We start from the raw sequence: 23110 nt of genomic DNA, 5'->3' as shown, positions 1-23110 counted from the left end.
GAATTTAACTGATGGCATTTGTAAAAAAAAAAAAAAAAGTGGTATGAACCAAAAATTATTTTTTAAAAACGGTTTTAATGGGGAAAATTTTAAGATCCTAGTGAGGTTCTGCTATGTGGAATATACTTGAATGTTTTGCTGACCTCTGTGACCCCCTCCCCCAAGGTTAGGAGGAAGAAGGGTCCATTCCTGAGATTCCTGTGAACTGCTGGTGTGATAGACACCCTCATGCTTTTCTTCCAGGTGTATTTCTCATTTCCGATGGTACGATGACCATGTACAGGCTTAATAAAATCTTCACAGTGGACAGAGTTCAGCATCTCCACTTAGCCTTGTATCCGCCCCCACCACCCCCGGTTTGCTAGAGGCAGGGGAAAGACGCAGGTCCAGCACCACCGCTTCACAGGTGCCTCGCGCTCCCGACGGCAACACGTGCTCCCGACCCGCCGCGCGTGCGCACTGCCGCCCCGCCGGGCCTACGTGACGCCTCTCGGGGTGAAAATGGCGGCGGGGCGGCGCCGTCTCGGCCGGCCCGAGCCCGGAGCGGAGCGCGCGTCTGGCGCCAAGCTGACGCGCCCGAGCACCCTGGGAACGATCTCGGGCCGTCCCTTTGGGACGGTGAGCTAGCTCGCCCAGAGCCGCCATCAGACCCTCACGCCGCGGAAACCCACCGGGGAACCGGCAGCGGTCCTCGCGGGGGTCCCGCCCGCTCCGCCCCGCATGCTCCTATTGGCTCCAGGGCCTGACCCGCCCCTTTCCCGCGGTCTCATTGGCCTAGGCAGAGCCCTGAAGCGTGGAGCCGCACCGCCCTCTACGCGCTCCTGTTGGTTCAGGCTTGTGGCTCGCTCGCTCCCGGAGCTTTCATTGGTCGAGCGGAGCGGCGAGGGGTGGGGCCGCGTCGGAGCGAAGACAACAAAGGGTGGCGGGCAGCGGGAGGCGGGCGGTGGTGAACGCGTCTCGCGGTGCTCCGCTCAGGCCGCGCACCCGGACCTGCCAGCCCCGCTCCAGATGAAGTGTGAGCACTGCACGCGGAAGGTGGGCTCCGCGCGCTTGGGCCGGGGCGGGGTCCGGGGCAGGGTCCGGGGCCGGGAGGAGCCTACGCTCGCAGAGCCCAGGCCCTCGGGGGCGTCGGGAGCCTGGCAGCTCCGAGCGCCTCTGCCTCCGCGTTGTCGCTGACAGAACCTCCGGGCGCCGGCCCGCAGCTGCCGTTCTCGGGGGTGGAGGCCGCTGAGGGTGGGCCACCCGCGCGTCCGGTTCCCGCTCCCGTCTCCTGGAGGCGGCGTGACGTCGGGGCGCATGTCTATCCTTTCAAAGTACCTTGGAAGCCAAAAACCACCAGACAAACCGACCAGCCTTTGCTACCAGTCAGGGCACTTACAGCAGACACCATCCTTGGTGTGAATTAGCGATACGGTGATAAACAGTGTTTTTAGGGGGCTTTATGCTACCTAAAAACTTTCGTGCTTACAGTAACGAAAACGATACAGAAGTGCAGGAAGGAAACGGCCTGGGCCTTCTGCTACCTGGGTAACCACGGTAACTGTGATAGCGTTACCCACTTACTTCTAGGCTGTGATGCACGGGGGGGGGGGAGGGTTCTGTTTGTTTTTTCAAAATTGGATCGTATCATAAATATTATTCCATCACTTGCTCTTTCTTTCACTCAACGTTATACAGGAGATACCTTTTCGTAGCATTACACACAACCTTAGTTCGTTGTATTCCAAGTATACACATGTCCAGGTAGTCTGGCATTAATTTACCTGTCATGAGAGGCCACATTGGTTCTAGTTTTCATTTGCTGCAAACAATGCAGGTATAAAGGTGTGTATGGGTGTGTTTGTATGTCCACAATTATAAGTGCTTCTATTTCTGTAGAAAAGATTTTGAGACATGTGATGAATTCATCAGCAAGTATGTATGTTTTTTTAAATTCACAGAGTCAGATTAAAAGTTGTTCTTTCATATGTTCCTTTGCCTTTTCAAGGAATGTAGTAAAAAAACAAAAACCGATGACCAAGAGAATGCATCAGTCGATGTACCAAGTCCAGCCCACGAGAATGGAGAGGCAAGTAGATTTTTCAGTTTTGTATCAGCCTGGAGTAAACAGCTGCTGCTGTTTTTTTCCTCTTTGGGGGCTCACATCAACAGATACATCATTGCTGTAAGAAAGAAAGAAGCAAGAAATGCAGGGGCTAAAAAGCCCCTGCCAGGGGCCAAACGTGCAGGTCAGTCAGTTGGAGGCACACGATCTTCAAGGTAAGAGTACGAAACAGTGTCTCTTCACAGAATACACCAAGCCAAGACATACCATGTTAGGGACAAAGAAAAATGTTGTCCTTGACTGTTTATTAGAAATAGAGCTGTCATGTTTAAACCTTTTTTTTTTTTTTTTTTTTTTTAGTGAAAAGTTCTATTCTGTAAGATGGGATTTTAGGTAGGTAATTTATAAAATAATTCAGATTTCCTGATTCTGTAAGTTTATTTTTCTAATGGTTTCTAATCTCAGTTCTTGAGTTTTTAAGTTTTCCTTAGCTAGTAGTGACAGTTTACAATTACTGGGTACATACCCTGAGCTGGGCGCTAGAGAAAGTGCTTTATACATGTGATCTCATTTCATGCTCAGAATGAGCATTTCAAGTAAGCCCTACTGTTGTCCCCATTTTACAGAGAGGAGGATGCGGTACAGGGAGGTTAAGGTTATTTCTTCCCTTAAAAAGTACTGGTGCCGGTTTTAGAAATGGAGACTTGGCAACATGGAAGAAGCAAGCAGCAGGTTTCCTCTTTCGTTGAGGAGTCCTGATGCAACATTGAGTCGGACAGGCTTTGATCCGGTTCTGCCAGGTACCAGGGCTGCTGTGTGCTCTGGTGACCGTAGGCCTTGTGAGCAGCAGGGGATGAGACAAGCACCCAGGGCACTGAGGCAGAAGAGAGGCAGGGAGCACCTGGGGCCCTGCAGCCCCAGAGCACCTGGCCTGGGGCCTCCCACACCCACCCTCTGGCTACATCACCCTGGACAGACATCTAACCCTGGGAGCCCCAGTTTCCTTATCAGTGACATGGGGAGTTGGGTTACTTCTCTCCCAGGGCTGTGGTAGCCGGGAGATAACGTGTGTACATGGCTTAAGTGGGCGCCCTGCCAGCACAGTGGGCGGACCCCCTGATGGGAAGAGCCAGTCAGGAAAGTGGCTACTGGAGTGGGCCCTGAGGGGTGGTGAGAACTGAGGGTGGGGATGTAGGGATGGGGTGAAAGCTCATCAGGCACAGGGAAGGTGTTAAGGGCAAGGAGATAGATTGGATGCATGTTTTAAGGCAGGTGGCTTAAGCTGACTAGAGTAGGGGAAGAATAGAAGGAAACTACTTGGGAGGCTGAGGGTGGTGAGGCCTGGGTGGGCCAGCCAGAGTGGCAGAAGCAGGAAAGGGGGCACGGAACAGGGAGCTGAGTGCAGTTTGAGCTGCATGGACGCTGAGCTTTGCAGGATGTCAGTCTGGAGCTGGGGAGGGAGAGGGCTCCCTGGAGGCCGAGATTGGAGAGGTTGAGTAGGGGCCTGACGCTGCTCTGAGAAGTGAGGCTGATTGGAGAGAAGGGCCAATGGATAGGCTTCTGCAGAGAATGCCCGTGTTTAAGAGGCAGCAGGAGAAAGGGGAAGGACCGCAACAGGTGGAAAGGAACCAGGCCTGGCCCTTGAAAGCCTGCAGAAGGATGAGGATGACGGGGTGGCGTGTGGCTCGTAGGCCGGGAGGGAGCCCTGCTGCCCGCGGCGGCTCAGAGTGTGGTCCTGGGCGCCTCTGCAGGGGCAGTGGAGGCAGAGCTCTCAGTGCCGCTCAACAGTACCTATTAGGCACCAGCTGTGTGCCAAGCCCTGTGCTCCAGACCCTTGGAGCAGCAGCTCTGGCCCCACCTGGGGGCTTGTTAGAAGTGCAAACCCTTGGGTCCTGTCCTTACCTCCTGAATGAGTATCTGCAACATAACAAGGTCCCAGAGTGAGCGCTGCACAGTGACACAGGGGCACATGGGGAGGAGGCAGGTGACAGTGTGCACTCCTATTCAGAGCTGCTGTGGACGGGAGGGCCACACCACCCCCACCCCAAGCCCTCTCTCACCAAATGTTTGAAAGAAGAACCAATGTACAACCATCAGGAGCTGTTGAAATGGCTCTAGTAGGCTTTAGAATATTCATATGTTCATCCACCAAATATTTATTGAGTGCCTTCTGTATACAGGAGATGTCAGAGAACAGAAGGGAATGAGACAAGGTTGCTCCCTCAGAGCTTGCATTTCAGGGAAAAGAGGCAACACATAGATGCCAGGGGGTGCTGTTCTGGCAGGTGTCTGCGAGGGTCCGAGGGGTGAGCCAGGCTCTCAGGGAGCATTTCCCTCAGGGAGACCCAGAGCAGGAAGGGCCAGAGTGGCTAGAGGTGAGAGCTGGGAGGAGTGACGGCGATGAGGGCCTCCATCGGAGGTGTGGCTTGTGTTCTGGTGGACCTCTGCCTAGGGAGGGGGCTGCAGGGAGCAAGTGGGCACAGGTGCAGCCAGGAGAAGATGAAGCAGCCAAGGGTTATTGTCTTGGCGTCTAAGGGAGCAGAGTCACTGATGTGTGAGTTTGAGCGTCACAGCTCTGTGACGCGAGGGCCCTGTTGCCCACGGGTCAGCAGTGAAGTACGTTAGTTGTAAGCCTCTCAGGGAGGCCAGTCTGTGGGCTTCCATGGGAGGCTTCTGTGGGGAGCCGTGGGACTGGGCGAGCTCAACGGCGAGTGCAGAGCAGGCCAAAGCAGGAGCCCCCAGTGGCAGCAGGGAGAGGCGTGGGGGCAGGAGAAGCCCAGAAGTGTAGCTCTCCTCCTGCCACATTTGACGGTGCTGGCCCGCTCCCCGCATATTGCCATCCGTGGGACCCTGGTACCGTGGTGGCTGCAGCACCTGGAGCTCCAGGCCTGGCCTGGATGTCTCAGGGATTTTGCACCAGTTTTCTGTATTATGCTTGTGCTGTTACTTTTTCTGAAGAAGCAAGTATTAAAGAGATTTTGTTGAAGAATCAAGCCAGAGCATCATCTTTCTTTCGTAGAAAGGAGAATTCCATAAATTGGCTGATGCCAAGATATTTCTGAGTGACTGCCTGGCCTGTGACAGCTGTGTGTCTGCAGAGGAAGGAGTCCAGGTTTCCCAGCAGAACGCCAAGGACTTCTTCCGAGTTCTGAACCTTAACAAGGTACGGCATACCGGGCGCTTTCTGGCGCCAGAGGTGGGCGGAGGTCAAGGTGAGGCATGAAGCCTCTGCTGGGGCTTGGGGAGTGCATCTTGGCCCTGGCTCTGTGTCCCTTGCTGTAGTTGACCCTCTCCATAGCCCTGTCAGAACAAAACCACACCCACAGTCACACTCCCTCATTGATGTGGACAGCAGCTATGGCCGGCACCACCGACCAGGCTCCCCTGGCTTGGGGGAGGCCTCTGAGTGCTTGGTCATGGGATGGTGTGGTGGCTCAGCTGCTGCCACTCTGCCTCTGGGGCATTCTCAGAGGCAGGGCTTCTGTCCTCACAGGCTCTGTGACCTGGGGCAGGGCTGTGGTCCTTCAGCTCATCCCTGCAGACTCAGACTCCCTGTACAGATGGAACTACTCAATGTCTCTTGTATTCCAGTAGTGACAGGAAGACAGGTGAAGGGGAAAGACAGGAAACGCAGAGGCAGATGAGGCTGTAAAGCACATCTCTCTTTGCCCTCACTCTGGCCTGGGGTGTTTGTGCTCTCACAGCTGCTTCCCAGGAAGTGTGTGTACTGGCTCTACACACCTTGCTGGGCGCTTTGGCCCATGTGAGGCCCAGGTTTTTTCCTAGGTGTACGGACTGCAGGTAACAAATTTTATCTTTTCCAGTCTGTGTATATCTTATTTCTTCTTCTGATGGTATGGTCTAGGACCTTTAAATCAACCTGAAATAACAGTAGTGATAAAAATAGTACTAATGTCAGGACTTCCCTGGCGGTCCAGTGGTTGAGGCTCCACACTCCCAATGCAGGGCTCGCAGGTTCGATCCCTGGTCGGGGAACTAAGATCCCACATGCCCCGTGTGGCATGGCCAATTAAAAAAATAATGATAATAAAATTAAATTTAAAAAGATAGTCCTAATGTCTTGTTTCAGACTTTAGTGGAAATGCTGGTAAGGTTTCACTATTAAATAGATGTTTGCAGAATCTTTTACTATTAAAGAGATGTAGATACTCATACCAATCAGCATTTTGGCTGTAGAAAATCGGTACCCAAGTCAAACTAGCATAAAAAGAAAATGCTTAGTTATTTCATGAAACTGAAAGCTTAGAAGTGGGAGAGGTTGGGGGTTTGGCAGAGTGAGTGAGTCAGGGCTGTCATCAGGAAAAAGCAGTTTCTATTTCCCTGCTGCCCTCGGCTCTGGGCTCAGGCTGATGCCCTCTTGGTCATAAATCGGCTCCCTCAGAGGAGGTGATATTTGAGTGAGAATGAAGTGAGGAGTGCGCCCTCGCAATTCCCTGGGCAGGGTGTCAGACAGAGGGGCAGGAAGTGCTGAGTCTGGCTCCTGAAGCTGGGGACAGACTGCCCTCTGCTCTTCCTGCTCCAGTAACATTTGAAACTTGCACCCCCTTGTTCCTGCTTCCGAATTTATATTAGGGTGCTGCTGGTCACAAACCACAGAAACCATGCCTGGATGGCTTGGGCATCATAGGAGTTTGTGAGGGAGCTGGAGGTCAGTGTGTGCCAGCTTGGCGCCCTGATGGATTTGTTGGGTGTGGGCTTCCCAGGCGTCACATGAAGGTGAAATCCCATCCAGAGGAGACAGGCAGCCTCAGCGTTGTCTCGCCTGAGCTTCGAGGCAGGGGCATGGGGACAGGACCAGACTGTCCTGTCTGTGACCAGTCCACAGGTAGACTGTGGTGGAAGGTGACCACTGAACGCCTCTGTCCAGGTTTCCGCTTTTCCTCATTTGCAGACAGTGTCTGACCTGAACAGTCTCTGTCATGATAATCCTGCATCTTCTCTCCTCTAATCCCATGTCAAGGGATCCCACTGCTGACTTTCCAATGCCCGACATGCTTGCTCATGCTGCTCCCCTGGGTTATATCCTGTGTGTCCGTGATGAATCAGCACGCTTCTAAACTCAATTTGTTCCTATTTTTCTAGGGATTTCTTGAACTGCCAGCATCTAGTTTTGGATTCAGGGTGTGATAGCCTGGTTTCACGCTTGTTTGTTTGGTATTTATTAAAGACTTCACAGAAAATGAGGATCATCTACTACTTAAAAATTTGCTAAAATTTGCCACTAAGTGACCTGGGCTTGAGGTCTCTTGGGGACAGACCTCAGGGCCCCATTTTCATTGTTATGGGTCATTTCAGTTATTTACAGTCCAATATTGCACATAACTTTTATTTTTCCTTTAAATTTATCCATTTTCTCCAGATGTTTGCATTTAGGTATAATATCGATGTACATATTTCTGATTTAATATTGTTCTCAAAGTTGATAAAATCTCCTGGAATGTCTCATTCTTTTCATTCTCGTGTTTTTCTCCTTTGTCTTTGTGCTTGCCAGTGTCTTGTATATTTTACGAGTTTTCCCGTAGGGCATCTGTTACATTCCGTTTGTTCTAGACCTTTCATGACGGCGTCTTACTTTCACTCCCTGTGTAACCACCACATGTACAATGTGCTTCTCTGTTTCTCCTAGAAATGTGATGCCTCAGAGCACAGGGTGCTGGCAGTGTCGGTATGTCCTCAGTCTCTGCCTTATTTTGCTGCGAAATTCAGCCTCAGTGTGACTGATGCATCCAGAAGACTCTGTGGCTTCCTCAAAAGTCTTGGTGAGGTGCCTTTTGATATTATTTATAGCAAATAAATTTGATTTAATTTGAATTTATAACTTGAGTTTTTAACTGCCCTTTTAATCTCTAGAGTTCAATCTTCAAGGGCACAGGATAGGTAAGAGCTTCCGTGAGAGTTCTGTGGAACATAAGAGGACTGTCTCTCTGCCCCATGCATGGTAGGCTGGTGTCACTTACCCTCTTGCCATGCAGATGGGTGTTGTATTACGGCCGGGGATGGCCCCTCCGGGAACAGCAAATGGCCATCTTGGGGCACGTAGCTGGGGACACCTGGGACCCACGCTTGCCCAGCAGTGTTGAGTTGCCTGGCTCATAGTGGTTACAGAGGGCGTTTATTTGATGGAGAATCACATCTACAATGATTGGCATCTGGTTTCCCAGGAAGCTCTCTGAAGATCAGAGCAGGAAGGGAATGGGCTATGTCCTTTGTGTGAAGAGTGAAAGGTCAGTACACGAGGACTCAGAGGTGAACGAATACTAGAGTAATACTGCCTCAAACAGCGATAAGAATGCTTCTGTCTTGCCTGTCATGTCAGACTAGAACTTCCCCTCCAACCCCGAGTGTCCTACAGGTGGGCTCAGAAGAGGAGAACTTGAGCCATTTGCCAAATAAGAGTTTTTACTGTTCCTCAATGGATTTTTAAAGATGTAAACGCGTTGGGATTACTAATAAGATGACACGTAGACTCAATGTCCTCGCACTGGTCTGCCTGCCTCACTGCTCCGTGTTGCTTTCCCCGCGGAGCTGTTTCTCAGTGCAGTGCCTGCCACAACCAAAACTAAGGCTGCAGCTACCAGCGTGGACTCCTTAAGTCGTCCTTTATGCTTTTAATCTTAAAAAGCCTAAGGTTAGCTTACTTTTACCAGAGATCAAAGTTATTAGATGCTCTGTCTTCTCATAGTGAAAGGCCCTATTTTTAGGGGGGGATTTTTAAAAAATAAATAATTGGGCATTATATGTTAATATTGATAAAGAAAATATATCCACAGTGAAACTGATATTTTTAAGGTAACTCTTTAAGGTGACACAATATTTATAATATTTCTTTTTTTAAATTATTTTTTATAAATTTATTTTTATTTTTGACTGCATTGGGTCTTCGTTGCTGCGCGTGGTCTTTCTCTCGTTGCGGCGAGTGGGGCTACTCTTCGTTGCGGTGTGCGGGCTTCTCATTGCAGTGGCTTCTCTTGTTGCAGAGCACGGGCTCTAGGCACACGGGCTTCATTAGTTGTGGCACATGGGCTCAGTAGTTGTGGCTCGTGGGCTCTAGAGCGCAGGCTCAGTAGTTGTGGCACACGGGCTTCATTGCTTCTCGGCATGTGGGATCTTCCTCAACCAGGGATCGAACCTGTGTCCCCTGCATTGGCAGGCGGATTCTTAACTAGTGCTCCACCAGGGAAGTCCCAATAATATTTCTTTTTAAGAATAACTGGCTGCTTTTAAGGTTTAGACCAGCTGCAGATATTAAAATTACTTGCTTGCTTTATTTTATTGTAATTATCGAAAGCACATTCTTTTGTCTTAGGTTTATTTTCCAATATTAAGAACTTATTTGCAGTAACATGGATGGACTTGGAGAGTATTATGCTAAGTGAGTTAAGTCAGACAGAGAAAGACAAATACTGTGTGATATTTCTTATATGTGGAATCTAAAAAAATATAATAAGCTAGTGAATATAACAAAACAGAAGCAGGCTCACAGATACAGAGAACAAACTAGTGGTTACCAGTGAGGAGAGGGAAGGCGGGAGGGACACTATAACGGTGGGGGATAAAGAGGTACAAACTATTAGGTATAAAATAAACTGCAAGGATATATCGTACAACACAGGGAATATAGCAAAAAAAAATTTGTTTTTTGGCCACACCACGCGGCTTGCAGGATCTTAGTTCCCTGACCAGGGATTGAACCCGGGCCATGGCAGTGAGAGCGCTGAGTCCTAACCACTGGACCACCAGGGAATTCTCTATAGCAAATATTTTATAATAACTACAAATGGAGCATAACCTTTAAAATATGTGAACCACTATATCATACACCTGTATATAATACTGTATATCAACTATACTTCAGTTTTTAAAAAAGAAAAATATTAAGAAAAAGAAAGCTAGTTAAAAATCAACATAATAAAGGTATGCTCAGCCAGTTTACTCATTTTGTTTATTTTAAAGATATCAAAGACCATTACAGACTGGAATTTAATTTAGCCAGTGAATTGGAAGAGAATACCGCTGGTACCTTGTAAAATTCCATTAATTTACATATGGAGTACGGTAAGGTGTTTGTGTACATGTAGAGGGGAAAAGAGGAAGCAGGAGAGAGAATATATATGTTTTATTGTGAAAAATGATACATGCTGTTGTTTGAAAGAATAAAGGTCACACTCTCCTACTTCAGCAGCTAGCGATGCTTGTGGAGTCTGCCCTTTCAGTTTGTCGCTGACACTCCAGACCCTGAGAATAGATCCCACATTCTGTGATGTGGAGCTGAATGCACCTCTCTTCCCTGCAGGGGTGCATTATGTCTTCGATACAACAATCGCTGCAGATTTCAGCATCCTGGAGAGTCAAAAAGAATTTGTGCGTCGATTCCGCCAGCACAGTGAGGAAGAGCCCACGTTACCCATGCTGACCTCTGCCTGTCCTGGTGAGCACAGGGCCTGCGGCTGGGCCTCTGGGTGCCTGAAGCACCTTTTCACATCAGTCTGCGTTTGGGGGCAGGCCTAGGCAGTGGATGAGGTCAGGGGGTCAGTGGGTCTTGGGGAGTAGTTTGAGCCTTGAGTAGTTTTACATCGACCAACATATTTATTAAAAGTATGACATATTTCAAATGTCCAAACAGTTGTAGATAATATGAACACCCACGGATCTTTTGCCAGCTTAAACAGAAGTTACATAATAAAAAATATTTCTTTACATTAATACTAGATTCCATCCTGGAGCACTTTTTAAAACAGTCTTTAATTAGTTTTATTATATAGAGCTTGGTGCCTGAGGTAGAGAAATTTTATCACAGGTTTTTTAATTCTGCAGAAATAGAAAGTTTTGGAATAAGAAAATGTTTAAAGATGATGCATAAGGGAAGGGAGGAAGTGCTGTACTGGTAAGTGACATTTAGTGAAAAAATTATTTCTAAATAAATCAGGTCTGTGAGAGCCCAGGTATGGTCTACATAATCTTAGGTTTTTGTTCACGTTTCTATTTTCAGTTTACCCCTCCTCCCCCACCATGGTTCCAAATTTTTCTAGCATTTTACATGTCACCCATCAATCATTAGGATTACGATTTAATAAAGTCGAATGTTGACATTATGGTGGCTTAGAATTTGGAAATACTTTCCACCCACTCGTAAAACCATGGAAAGGAAATTTGCCATCTGTCCAAGAGGCCCATGGGTTGATTCATTAACTGAGTGATGTTGTTCAGCGGCCCGCGGGCCGGCGAGAGGTGATCAGCATCAGGTGGGGCTTATTTCCGGTGTGTAGGTTGTCCTCCTGGAAAGGTGACCCCCCACATGGATGCTCCCAGCTCTCCAGGCATGTCAGGCAGTTTCTGTATCCAGAGTCTATGTATAAACTGACTCTAAATGCACACTTTGCTGGACTGTGGTGTCCACTTCTGCATTTACGTCCTTGTAGGTGTTTTCGCAGCTGCTTAGGAGTAGGTATGCACAGCTGAGGTCTCGGGGAACCACCTGGCTCTCCAAGGGCACTGCAGAGGTACCCCTGCCCCTGGGATCCCCGCACCGGATCCTTGTGGGGCCCTCACTCAATGCCACACAGCCACTCACTGTGGCTCATTCCCACCCATCCAAGGAAGAGGCAGTATAAAATGACCCGAGGGCCTCCCTGGTGGCGCAAGTGGTTGAGAGTCCGCCTGCCGATGCAGGGGATGCGGGTTCGTGCCCCGGTCTGGGAGGATCCCATATGCCGCGGAGCGGCTGGGCCCGTGAGCCATGGCCGCTGAGCCTGCGCGTCCGGAGCCTGCGCGTCCGGAGCCTGTGCTCCGCAACGGGGGAGGCCGCAGCAGTGAGAGGCCCGCATACCGCAAAAAAATAAAAATTAAAAAATTAAAAAATAAAATAAAATAAAATGACCCGAGCTTGGCCCGTGCCCCCAGGGCAGTGGTTCCAGACTTCCCATTCCACGTTCCTGTCAGCAGGATCACAGGAATTCCCGTGCTGTCCTGACACCAAACCTTCAGATAGCGATGGATTCCTTATGTGGGAGGCCCTGTTGGGATGGAGCCTGGGACAGAAACCTCCACTCCTAGCAGGAACTAGCCCTGCTGACCTGGGTAGTAAGCAGGTGGTTGATTCCTGCAGAAAGCAATGGGCCCTCTGTCCTTGGAGTGAGTGCAGCGCTGGTGGAGACCTGGGCTGTCTGCTGTTGCTGCAGACCAGCCACTCCCCCTCCTCCAGCGTGGTGTTTGCAGCATTTGGTGGTCTCCTTGAGCTGCTCAGGGCTGTTTACTCATGGGTTTGGAGCTTCTCCAAGTTTTCTTCCTAGATAATGATGCATTTTCCTTCGGGAGCTCTTCGTAGCTAAGCCAGTCAAAACTGTAACTGTTGTTCAGGTTTATGCCACCTCTCAAATTCAGGGAGATGAGGTGAGATCTGGTTCGGACCTAACCCTTTTGTAGAATTTGGTGCTGACGTTTTGCTTCCCTGTGACAACTTAGGGAAATTAAAACAACACCAAGTCAGATGATTTGACCTGGCACGCAGAATCAGGCTATAGGTGGTCCTGGACTGACTTGTCAAGCTTCTGCACACAGGGTCCCTATGTCCCAGTCGTGCTTCCTCAGACTGGAGGGCAGCACATCCAGGCCGGGATAGGGACATCTGGGCAGGCCCTTGCTGCCCACAAGCCAATGGAGCACCACCTTGCCGATGTACCTTTGCCCCGTGGGGGTGGATGGGAGAGGAGGTATTGAGCTGCTCAGCTCTGGACATGCTCACGGGCCTTGGGCTGTGTGATATCCCACCAAGAGCACTCATTGAGCTGAAGTGTGGGAAGTAATCTCTCCAACCCAGCAGAGTGTCTGGAGAGTGGGAACCTTGTGCCAGGCACTTCTCTGAGCAGGTTCCCTTTCTGCCTTCAGAGAGGGTCACTGAGAAGAGGTGGGTAGTCTGACAGGGTGGGATTTGGGTGCCCTATCCACCACACCCATGCTGCCACCAAGTTGGGGGGCCAGCGGGGCTTACCAAGCCCCATGCCGGTGCTGGTAGCAAGTTCTGATCAGGGGTGCCCATGAGAAAGTGCTAGCCTGTCTGGTCTCCGGTGCCAGGTGCTGCAGATCCTGTGACCCGGTTCCTCCTCCTCATCCCTGTTTGGTCCTCTTCCCCGGCCCGGCCAGGAGGTTCTCCGGGGCCCTGGCTCCTACCGCCTGCTGTCCTGCCTGATCTTGTGCGAGGCCTTCACAGCACGTAGCACACTCGCCCGCAGCATGGAGCTGGGGTCTGCCTGAGAGCCGAGTCTTCAGGTGCGGGCACTGGCGCTGAGACCAGGGTGCACAGGGGCCTTACAAAGCCAGACCTGTGGTGGGAGTGGCCTTGGGCCCGCAAACGCTCAACGACCTTTGATAGTTTTTCTTTTTTCTTTTTACTTATTTATTTATTGGCCGTGCCATGCAGCTTGTGGGATCCTAGTTCCCCAACTAGGGATTGAACCTGGGGCCCCAGCAGTGAAAGCGCTAAGTACTAACCACTGAACCACCAGGGAATTCCCTAGTTTTTCTTTTTCAATGTGAACCATTCCATGTACACGTGCAGAGGCTGGGAACGAGGGGAGCCATCCTCCAGCAGCATTTCTCTTAGGGGCTTCTGCTGGTGACCATGAACATTTCCTGAGTATGCTCAGGCCTGCAAGCAGGTGATGGCTGTGGTTTGAGTTTGTTCAGATGGGATTGGCTGGTGCTTGCTGTTCCTCCTTCTGGGAGTGGGCATGGGGAGGTGGCTGCCCCAGGGTTCTGGTGGGCAGCTTGTCTCCAGGCTTCCTCGCCCCCGCTCCCCCACTGACACCCCTTTCATGGTGCTGTGGTGTGCACACCAGACGCTCTCCTCACCAGGTCGTGCCCAGCGGGAGAAGGGAGCAGGCTGTTGCTCCTGCAGGTTGAGCTGCTGGCTGTTTGGTCCGCTGACCTTTCTGACCTGCAGTCCACCCCGGAATCTGTGGAAGCGGCGGTGCACTCACAAGGCATTGTGGGAGTCAGCGACTCAGGGGAAATGCTAAGGACTGTGCTGGGCACGCCATGGGCACGCTGCAGGTTGTGCTGCTTGTTGTATGTTGCTTGGGGAGTGTGGGTTTCTCATATTTCATTGTCCTAAAAGTGGGCAATTACTGGGCTGTTGATTTCCAATAGGTGAGTGAAGCTGGGTAGGCCTGGTGACCATTGGCTCCTGTCTGAGCTGTGGCCACCCATCCTGGCTATGAGAACAACTTTGTAGCTGGCAAGGTGGAGCTGGAACCAAGCCGCCCAGGCCGCCACCTCGTAGCTGCTCCTCCAAGGCTTGTTCTCGATTTGGGGAGACCTGCTACCCCAGCTCTTACCTTCCTCTTGCTCTGTTCTCTCTGGTCTGGGGCCGAGGGAGGCGCGCATTCCCGGCACCCTCCGGTCTTATGGCAAACGCACCTGGGATTCCCGTGGCCAAGCCGCTGAGGAGAGGCGGCCTGGTCAGAGGGAGCCTGTCACGCACTCCTGAAAGAAGACGTATCCTGCTCTACGCCGGGTGAGGCAGCCACGAGGAGCTGACACGGGGCCCTTCCCTCCTCAGGCTGGGTCCGATATGCTGAGCGGGTGCTAGGTCACCCTGTCACCCCCCACCTCTGCACTGCCAAGTCTCCCCAGCAGATTATGGGATCCCTGGTGAAGGACTACTTTGCCAGACGGCAGGTAAGCCGGCCTCTTCCTGAAGGGCAGCATGCAGGTCAGGCGACGAGCTTCCCTGTGAGGACAGGTGCTGATGGGAACTGAGGGCGAGCGAGGGAGGGCAGGGGAGGTTCCACCGGGTGTGCAAGGTGGTCTCAGCCCCAGGCCCTGCTGATTAAGGGGGCATCGAGACACCTGGTCACTCAGCTTCCAGCTTCTGGCATTGCCACCAATTCCTGCTCAGCCAGGGGCACGGAGAGGGGCGGCCTGGTCTCTTGGGAAGCATCTGGAAAGTCTGCGGGGAAAATGGCTGGGCGTTCATTTACAGTCCAGCAGCGGCTTGTTGTCACGATGTTTGGTCACCATGTGCATAGTTCAGGGGAAACAGGCCAGCTTCTGGCTTCTCCCTGTGAATGTCCAGGCAGCAGGTCTTGAGCGCCGTGGCGCCGTGGGTGGGCTTGGGGGTGCTGCGGCTCAGGAACTTGGTCTGTGGGAGCCGGGGCTTGGACCCCGAGAAAGCACCAGGCCTGCTCCCTTGCGGCATGTCCAGCGCATTAAGCTGCCCCCTCCCTTCTGCATGGCCCCCAACATGGATTTGCTTTTCCTGCACAGAACCTGTCCCCAGACAAGATTTTCCATGTCATCGTGGCCCCTTGCTATGACAAGAAGCTGGAGGCCCTTCAGGAAGATGTTCTCACAGCCTCGAGGGGTTCCCGGGGCACTGACTGCGTGCTAACCTCAGGTGAGGGTGGGGCCTCGGGAAAGGCAGCAGGGGGAGGCCAGCCCCGCGGCCGGTGCATGTCCACGGTGAGGGCCTGACGCACAACCACACTGGGGACACTGAAGCTTCGTCCTTCAGAGCAAAGCAGAAAGCACATGTGTGACCGGGGACATTGCTGGGGGACTCCTCATGGAGGCCCTGCCCCTGGACTTGTGCAGAGAGCCCGCACCACCTTCTCAGTGTTGTGATAGGAGTGATTCCCTGGAATCCTCAAGAACCATTCAGAATGCTGCCATCAGTTGAGGGGTAGATTAAGTCTTTACTGAAGCCCAGGTGGGTGTACTTCAAATGGCCTTGAAAACAGGTCCCTATGGCATGGAGGCAGAGTGGCTGACTCTCTGGCAACCTCCGAGGACAGTGGGTCCCCTGACCAGAAACTCCCCACATGGAAGCCCGTGGAAAGGTGCCCACCGCACAGGCTCCTATGGCGGTGATGGGGGTGAGTGGGGTGGGAGAGCCTCAGCCACAGCCCTCTGCTCACCTTAGATGATGGGTTTTCCTAAGAAGCACACTCGAGCATCTTTTCTTTGAATACAGTAGATTTGACTCTTTTTCACAGATGTTCAGTCTTCTCACACACACCTGACACCACAGCAGTTGGTTCAGGATACACCCTTAGTGTTAAGGGTTTCTTTAGGATCCCTTGTGCAAAGGGAGATACAAAAGTGGTCCTGATTTTCGATCGGTCTTGTTGCAGATAACTGTCATCCTATCCACATGAAAGCTTTCCACTCAGGAAGCAAAAACACCGGGAGACGTTTGTAGAAGCCCCCGTTTCAGGGGCAGAAGGAGGAATTAGACTCTTCCCTGGCATTTCATCAGTGTTACTTTGCATCTGTTGCCTGTGACAGGCGTGATGACCAAGGTCATTGTAACCTAGAATGTCCTCCGGGGGAAGGAGGTGACACCGGGAGCAGCTCCTGAGGAAATGTGGGCCATGTCCTGTCATGGCATCTTATGTTGCTTCTTTGTCTGTAGGTGAAATCACTCAGATGATGGAACAAAGTGACCTCTCGGTGAGAGACGCTGCTCTGGACACTCTGTAAGTGGCTTTGCAGGGAGGGGCACCCTTGCACCTTGGGGGCCTCCTGTGTGACCTTGTGACCTCTGCCAGGTGCATGTCCCAAGGCCTCCCTCCTTTACAGTGAGGCCACGTGCCACACTGAAGCATGGGTGTGGTGAGGCCCCTGGTCTGGGGGACCATTCCCTTTGTGCCCCACTGCGTACGACCCTTGGCTCTGAATAGAGCACGCGCAGCACCATGGAGTGGACACCAGCACCCCCCACTCCTGAACTTCACATGTTCCTGATGTTACACCTGGACCTATGGGGGATGGGGGGGCACCTCCAGACACAGAGTGGCTCCCTCAGGTCCCTTTGCCCAAGAGCAGCAGACTGGGTTTCTGCCATCAGTGGTGACCCCAACCACTGACCGCACTCCTGCTGCATCCTGTTCCCCAGAGTGCACACAGCCTGCAAGAGCACGCGAGGGCCACAGGGCACCCACGGGCTGCGCAGCAGATCCTTCTGGCAGTGATGTCAGGCCCACGTGTGGCCCTGGTGTGGAAGGCGGACTGTAAGCATAGGATGTGAGCGACTGGTGTGCCTGTGGCCAGAGCCCGTGCTTGGGCCCAGGCTGACCCAGAGGCCTTGTCCTCACTGGGCACAGACGGTGTGCCCTCTCAAGTGGCCCTCAGATGCCTAGTTCTCGTGCCCCGAGTTGTGAGGTTCTAAGGGTCATACCTTGACACACATGCAGCCAGAGGAAAGGAATCATTTGGGTAGTAGTGGGCGCGCCTGCACCTGCAGGCTTCACGTCAGCCAGTGAAACCCAACACAGATGAGGTTTTTGCCCAAAGTCTAAATACTTGTAAAGGTTTTTGCGACCTTGGATCATAAAACTTAGGGAGTTGGATTTAACTCTTGCTGTCACTTTTCCTGCCTGGTGAGGTTTGGAGATATGAAGGAAGAGGAGGTTAGGCGCCATGACGGAGCCAGCTCCGACGGATACCTGGCGCACATCTTCAGACATGCGGCCAAGGAGCTGTTCAACGAGGACGTGGGGGAGGTCACCTACCGCGCCCTGAGGTGCGTGGGGCTGGGGCGGCCTCTGTCTGTCTTCCTGTGTGGTCAGCGCTGCCTGTCAGGTGTAAATTCTATAAATAGGACCCCCGCCCCGCAAAGCCATCTGCAGGTCCAGGAGGGAGGTCCTATTTATAGAATTTACACCAGTCGAGATCGAAAGGCCTTTTATGTGTTATTCACAGACTTTTAAATTTTGCTGACACTCCAAACTTAGATTGGAAATAATCCTCAAACCACAGAGGAAGGACCCTACAGATCAAAGTCTGTGTTGTTGATTTTATAGGAACAAAGACTTCCAGGAGGTCACCCTCGAGAAGAGCGGGGAGGTTCTCTTGCGCTTTGCTGCTGCTTATGGCTTTCGAAACATCCAGAACGTGGTCCTAAAGCTGAAGAAGGGCAAGTTCCCGTACCACTTTGTGGAGGTCCTCGCCTGTGCCGGGGGTAAGACTCAGGGGCCCAGGCTGAGCTGGGCACCTCTGAGCCCTGTAGGAAACGGGCCCAATTGGCCACCCCCAGCCTCACTCAGCTCCAAGGGCTTTGTGGGAGTGTGGATGCTGCCCTGGTGGTTGTGGTGTGATGGTCCCTCTCCTTCCCTCACACGCACATATTGGAAAGTGCAGGCTGGGAGATGTCACCTTGGAAAACCTCTTGGGGACATGGTCCCAGAAGAGAGTTGCTTGGGTGGCAGCAGCTGAGAGCCGGCTCGTGTGGCAGCTGGTGTCGAGAACACTGAGACTGCCTGGTAGCTTGAATGGCCCCTACTTCCTCCAGCCAGGTTTGTCAGTGAGTGATGGGAGAGACCCGTGTGATGGATGGAGGCCCATGAGAGGGGGTAGGGGTCCCGCAAGAGGACCTGCTGGTGGAGTCGGGCAGGAGGGAAGCGTGCGGCCCCCATGGCCCATCAGGCCCCTTGGTGGTGATAGAGCCAACTCAGGGGGTCGGGGATGTCTGTGCCATTCTGGGGTGGGGGGTGCCCACAAGATACGCAGGTGGAAATACCTGGGCGGGGGGATGCGGATCCAGGTGCGAGATGGGCTCAGGGAGAGGAGGCCCCAGTGCGGGTAGCTGAGGGCAGAGAGGCGAGTGCTGGCCATGGGGGATGGGCAGCCTTGGAGACCTCACTCCAGGGACCAGGACATGGAGGGCAGATCCCATGGTCTGAGCGGAGGAGTGGACAGGAGATGAGGACGAGGAGGCAGCGGGGGAGCTATGGGCTTGAGGGGTCCATGCAGGCCCTCCAGGAAAGGCACCCCGATCCGGGTAGAGGCTCAGCAGGACTCACTTGTGCCCTGTAGTTAGGGCATCAGCTGGGGGAGCAGGAGCTGGGATCTGAGGAGAGAGAAGCAGGCCCCTGGGGAAGTGAGATGTGAGGTCCAGAGGGCAGCTGTTGGGTGCAGCCAAGGGATAAGTGGAGGGAGGTTTGGAAATTTGCTGCAGGTTCTTTTATTTTTATTTTCATGTTTTTATTTATTTATTTGGCTGTGCCGGGTCTTAGTTGCGGCATGCAGGATCTTTGTTGCTGCATGAGGGATCTTTTAGTTGTGGCATGCTGGATCTTAAGTTGCAGGCACGTGGGATCCTTAGTTGCGGCATGCGAACTCTTAGTTGTGGCATGTGGGATCTAGTTCCCTGACCAGGGATCAAACCCAGGCCCCCTGCATTGGGAGCGCGGAGTCTTAACCACTGGACCACCAGGGAAGTCCTGCTGCAAGTTCTCTTAAATGAATTTTTATCTTACAAGTCATGACATCATCTAACACGTTTGAAAATAAGTAGCATCAATACGTAGGAGGCATGTTCTTTATTCAGGCCCAGGTGTTAGGCTCATGGGTCTCCATCCACCGTCCCCGCCCACCCGCCCCCCCCACCCCGTGCAGCCCAGATGTGGATGCACACACTATGTAGACACCGGTGATTTAGCTGTTCATTAATAATTTCTGTGCTCTCCTGGTTTTGATAAATTTCAAGAGAAACTAGCCACTCACTTCTAAAAGGTTGGCAAGTTATTTCGGCTTTAGATAAAAACATTTCATGGGTAATGTAAATAGGAGAGAATAGGAAGCACCAGGGACTGTGAGCCTGTGACCGGGGTCTTGGGGCCCAAGGTCCAGCTCCAGGCTCTGGCCACAAGACACTGCACACTGCTGTCATTCCTCTCTCTTCCAGAACCACCGTCCCTCTAAGATGAAAGGTGGGGGACTTCCCTGGTGGTCCAGCAGTTAAGACTCGTGCTTCCACTGCTGGGGGCGAGGGTTCGATCCCTGGCCAGGAAACTAAGATCCCACATGCCATGTAGTGCGGCCAAAAAAAAAAAAAAAAAAAAAAAAGTGAAAGGAGGGAAAGAGTAAGTTCCCTTTGTTTTTCAGGGTGCCTTAACGGCAGAGGCCAAGCCCAGACCGAGGATGGGTGCGTGGACAAGGCCCTGCTGCAGAAGATGAAAGGCATCTACGCTGACATCCCCGTGCGGCTCCCGGAGACCAGTGCCCATGTGCAGGAGCTGTACCAGGAATGGCTGGATGGCACTGACTCCCCCCGAGTCCAGGAAGCCCTGCATACCGCATACCAGGGCCCAGGGCATCCTGCTAACAGCCGAGACATCAAGTGGTGAACGTCGAGGAGGCTGGGAGTCAGGCCTGTCAGCTGCCTGAGGATGGAGGAGCTGCCACGTGTGGGTATCAGAGACACTGGAAGAAAACAGCTCAGCTTTTCTCTTATTACTTTGGTTTTTCAGAATTCTCTGCTACCCCCATTTGTCAGCAGCCCCCTCCCTCAGTTTGATGAGGTGCTATCTTCGTAATATACATGTGATTGGAATATTTTAACGTGAGAGAAGGGTGCCCCAATTTGAGGTTCCTTTAAGACTGAAAAATTCCAAAGAACAAGAATGGAGGCAGAGTACTGTCTTCTGGGCTTAATGAAAATCCAGAAAGTGTCCTGTGAACAGCTAAGACCCCAGGAGTTCTGATTCACATGCCTCAGAGAGATTTGATGTGGAAATGACAGGAAGCGGGCAGGATGCGGGGGTCTATGGTCTGCCCAGTTGGCTCTTATTTTTACCCACTTATTTTATTCTTAAAAATGTTTTTGCTGGGCTTCCCTGGTGGCGCAGTGGTTGAGAGTCCGCCTGCCAATGCAGGGGACATGGGTTCGTGCCCCGGTCCGGGAAGATCCCACATACCACGGAGCGGCTGGGCCTGTGAGCCATGGCCGCTGAGCCTGCGGTTCATGTTTTTGCCAGAATGTGAATAAACTGCATCCTTTAGGAATCGGGGCTCATAAATATGAATCTGGATTTTCAGCTTTTCTGGAGAAAAAGTTCTGGCAACAGTGGGCCACGTTCCTCACTGCTGTGGTGTCCAGAGTGCAGTAACAGCTGCCTCCTGGGACCAGACTCTCTAACTGTGGCCCTGCAGGCTCTGGCAACTTATGTCCCAAACTCACGCTTTCACATTCAGTCTTTAAGTGAACTCACCTTGAGGCAGAGGGAGGCCTGCGAAGGATGACAGGTGTTACAGATGGAAGGATGGAGAGGCAGCTGCCCTGCTCAGGCTAGGCTGTGTGGTCGGCAGTCAGCCTCCTCCATCCTTCCTTGGGTGGGGTCAGGCAGGTGATGGCCCTTCTGACCCTGAACTTGGATGAGGCAGCTTCCTGATGGTCCAGCCTCTCCTCGTTCTCCTCCCCGGTGTCCTACCCACACACCGTGGGCCTGGCTCGTCCACGGGGCTTGGTGAAGCCTCCATGGCTCCTGACAGGACTCCCCCACCTGGCATGTAGTGCTCACGTGAGCTCGCCTTAAAGAAAGGTGGAAGAGAGCAGTTTACCCACAAACAGAAAGGGCTAGCAAAGAATTGGAAATTATGGAATCATGGAACTCCATGTCAGGGCTCATCCTGTGAAACAAAGATGTCTGTGGATAGGCCTCCAGTTCGATGTTCAAAGCACTTGAATTTTGTTATCATGGGTGGTGACGTTCTTCTTGGATCCCTCAGTGCTGTAAAGCCTGGGCTGTTAGATTTCCTTCATCTACTCTATGTTGTATTGTACCTGTATACCTATCTGGGTTGACAACTGGATATAATGTGTGAAATTGTATATTTTTTGCTTTCAACCTATATACAATTGGGTTTCTATCCTCTACAGTAACTGATTATGGAATAAACACTTGAAGAGTGTCTGAGTGTGGAGAGTGCGTGAACCAGATGCTGACTCCCCAGCCAGGGGCCTGCGTGTGCCCTCCCTCACCAGCCCCACCCAGGCAACTCCCTCCAGCCTGGAGCAGGGGAGCGTCTTTGCCCGAAGCCCTCCTCGGGCCAGGGATGCCAGGAGTTGGGTGGGGCTGCTCTTCTTGCTTCGAAAGCCACCTCTTCCAGCTACAACAAAAACACCCCTGGGCCAGGCCCCAGGCTGGGGGCGGGGCGGGGGGGGGCGCGTGTTCGCACATGTGGTGTCAGGTCCTACCTGCAGCTGACCTTTGGTTACACCCGCATGAGAGGAAAGTGGAATGAAGATTGGTTTTCCTTCAGTATAACTCAAGTGATAAGAGCAGTCACGGTGAGGGGTGGTGCCACGATCGGCAGGGGGTGTCTGCTAGTGAGCAGTGCTATCCTGGCATGAGGGGAACAGAATAGGTCCAGATTCGTGTCACTCCCAGCAGCTGCCCTGCAGGAGTGCTGTTGTCTGAGTCCTGGTGCCACTGACACCTCCAGTGGACCGTGATCATGTCCTGTAGGTGTGTGAATGTCGGTCATCCTGTTGAATAGCTGGTCTCTAGTGCCCTTGCTCTGGACCATATCTGAGCCCAGATTTCTCAATTCCATTTCCTTCAGGCCTGTCAGCTTGGTCCAGTTCCAGCCAGTGTAGATACGGGTGCTTCCTCCTCAGCTTTGCTGGAGTAAGGATTGGAGTTCATGCACTGCCCACACATCAGTTTGATGCTGGCCTAGGGTGTGAGGCAAGGGCACTGCCTGTTAATAGGCTCTTAAGTTCTGCCACTGACTTAAAGGTGTTCCGTGGCCTCACCTGCTGGCCCAAAGCTGAGCAACAGAAGCTTCTGGACACACCGCCTGCAGTGAGACCTCAGGTCTTCACACAGTCCAATCAGACGCAGGTGAGGAGTGTCTCACCTGGTGAGGGGACTGCAGCTCAGGCAGGCAGCTCATTTGCCTGAGGCACCTGGCCACCAAACGTGAGCTCCCACCTTGGGCCCAACCTTGGTACTTAGATGCCACCTCCTTCCACACAGGCGTTGGCCTTGCTCCTGATCAGCAACAGCAGACATAGCGTTCATCTAAAGCAAATGAACCCTCAACTCTGATGTTCTGGGAAACAGAGAGCACGGTCTCATGTTTGGACAGAGACTGGCCCCTGGACTTTCTGAATAAGGATAAGCCATGTGTTCTGGGGTTTTTTTGTTTTTAGTTTTTTGAGTCATAGATGTAGTGTACTGGATAAGAGACCCCTGGCACTAGTCTTTCTAAGGCTACACTGAAGCTGTGAAAAGCCCGGCTTTTTAACTGAGAAAAAGTGTC

At 52.2% G+C, this 23110-nt stretch overlaps 1 protein-coding gene across 1 annotated transcript; it reads left to right on the top strand.

Moving 5' to 3' along the window:
* The first annotated feature begins 890 nt into the window (after window positions 1-890).
* On the top strand, window positions 891-21748 carry NARF (nuclear prelamin A recognition factor). Its single transcript, XM_060082048.1, has 11 exons — window positions 891-1035; window positions 1988-2068; window positions 5064-5207; window positions 7692-7824; window positions 10359-10493; window positions 14622-14740; window positions 15329-15458; window positions 16476-16539; window positions 17448-17585; window positions 17866-18023; window positions 19949-21748. Exons 1-11 carry the CDS (start codon window positions 1009-1011, stop codon window positions 20188-20190), a joined length of 1371 nt encoding a protein of 456 aa, XP_059938031.1. The 5' UTR covers window positions 891-1008; the 3' UTR covers window positions 20191-21748.
* The last annotated feature ends 1362 nt before the right edge of the window (window positions 21749-23110 follow it).

This window comes from Mesoplodon densirostris, chromosome 18 (genome assembly GCF_025265405.1).
Source record: "Mesoplodon densirostris isolate mMesDen1 chromosome 18, mMesDen1 primary haplotype, whole genome shotgun sequence".
In the NCBI taxonomy this organism is placed as follows: Eukaryota; Metazoa; Chordata; class Mammalia; order Artiodactyla; family Ziphiidae; genus Mesoplodon; species Mesoplodon densirostris.
This window is presented reverse-complemented; position numbering and strand designations above follow the sequence as displayed.

Coding starts and splice junctions, on each gene's coding strand:
- NARF (XM_060082048.1), top strand. CDS start 1,009: ATGAAGTGTGAGCACTGCACGCGGAAG. Junction 1,036..1,987: donor GTGAGCACTGCACGCGGAAG/GTGGGCTCCGCG, acceptor TGCCTTTTCAAG/GAATGTAGTAAAAAAACAAA. Junction 2,069..5,063: donor CAGCCCACGAGAATGGAGAG/GCAAGTAGATTT, acceptor TTTCTTTCGTAG/AAAGGAGAATTCCATAAATT.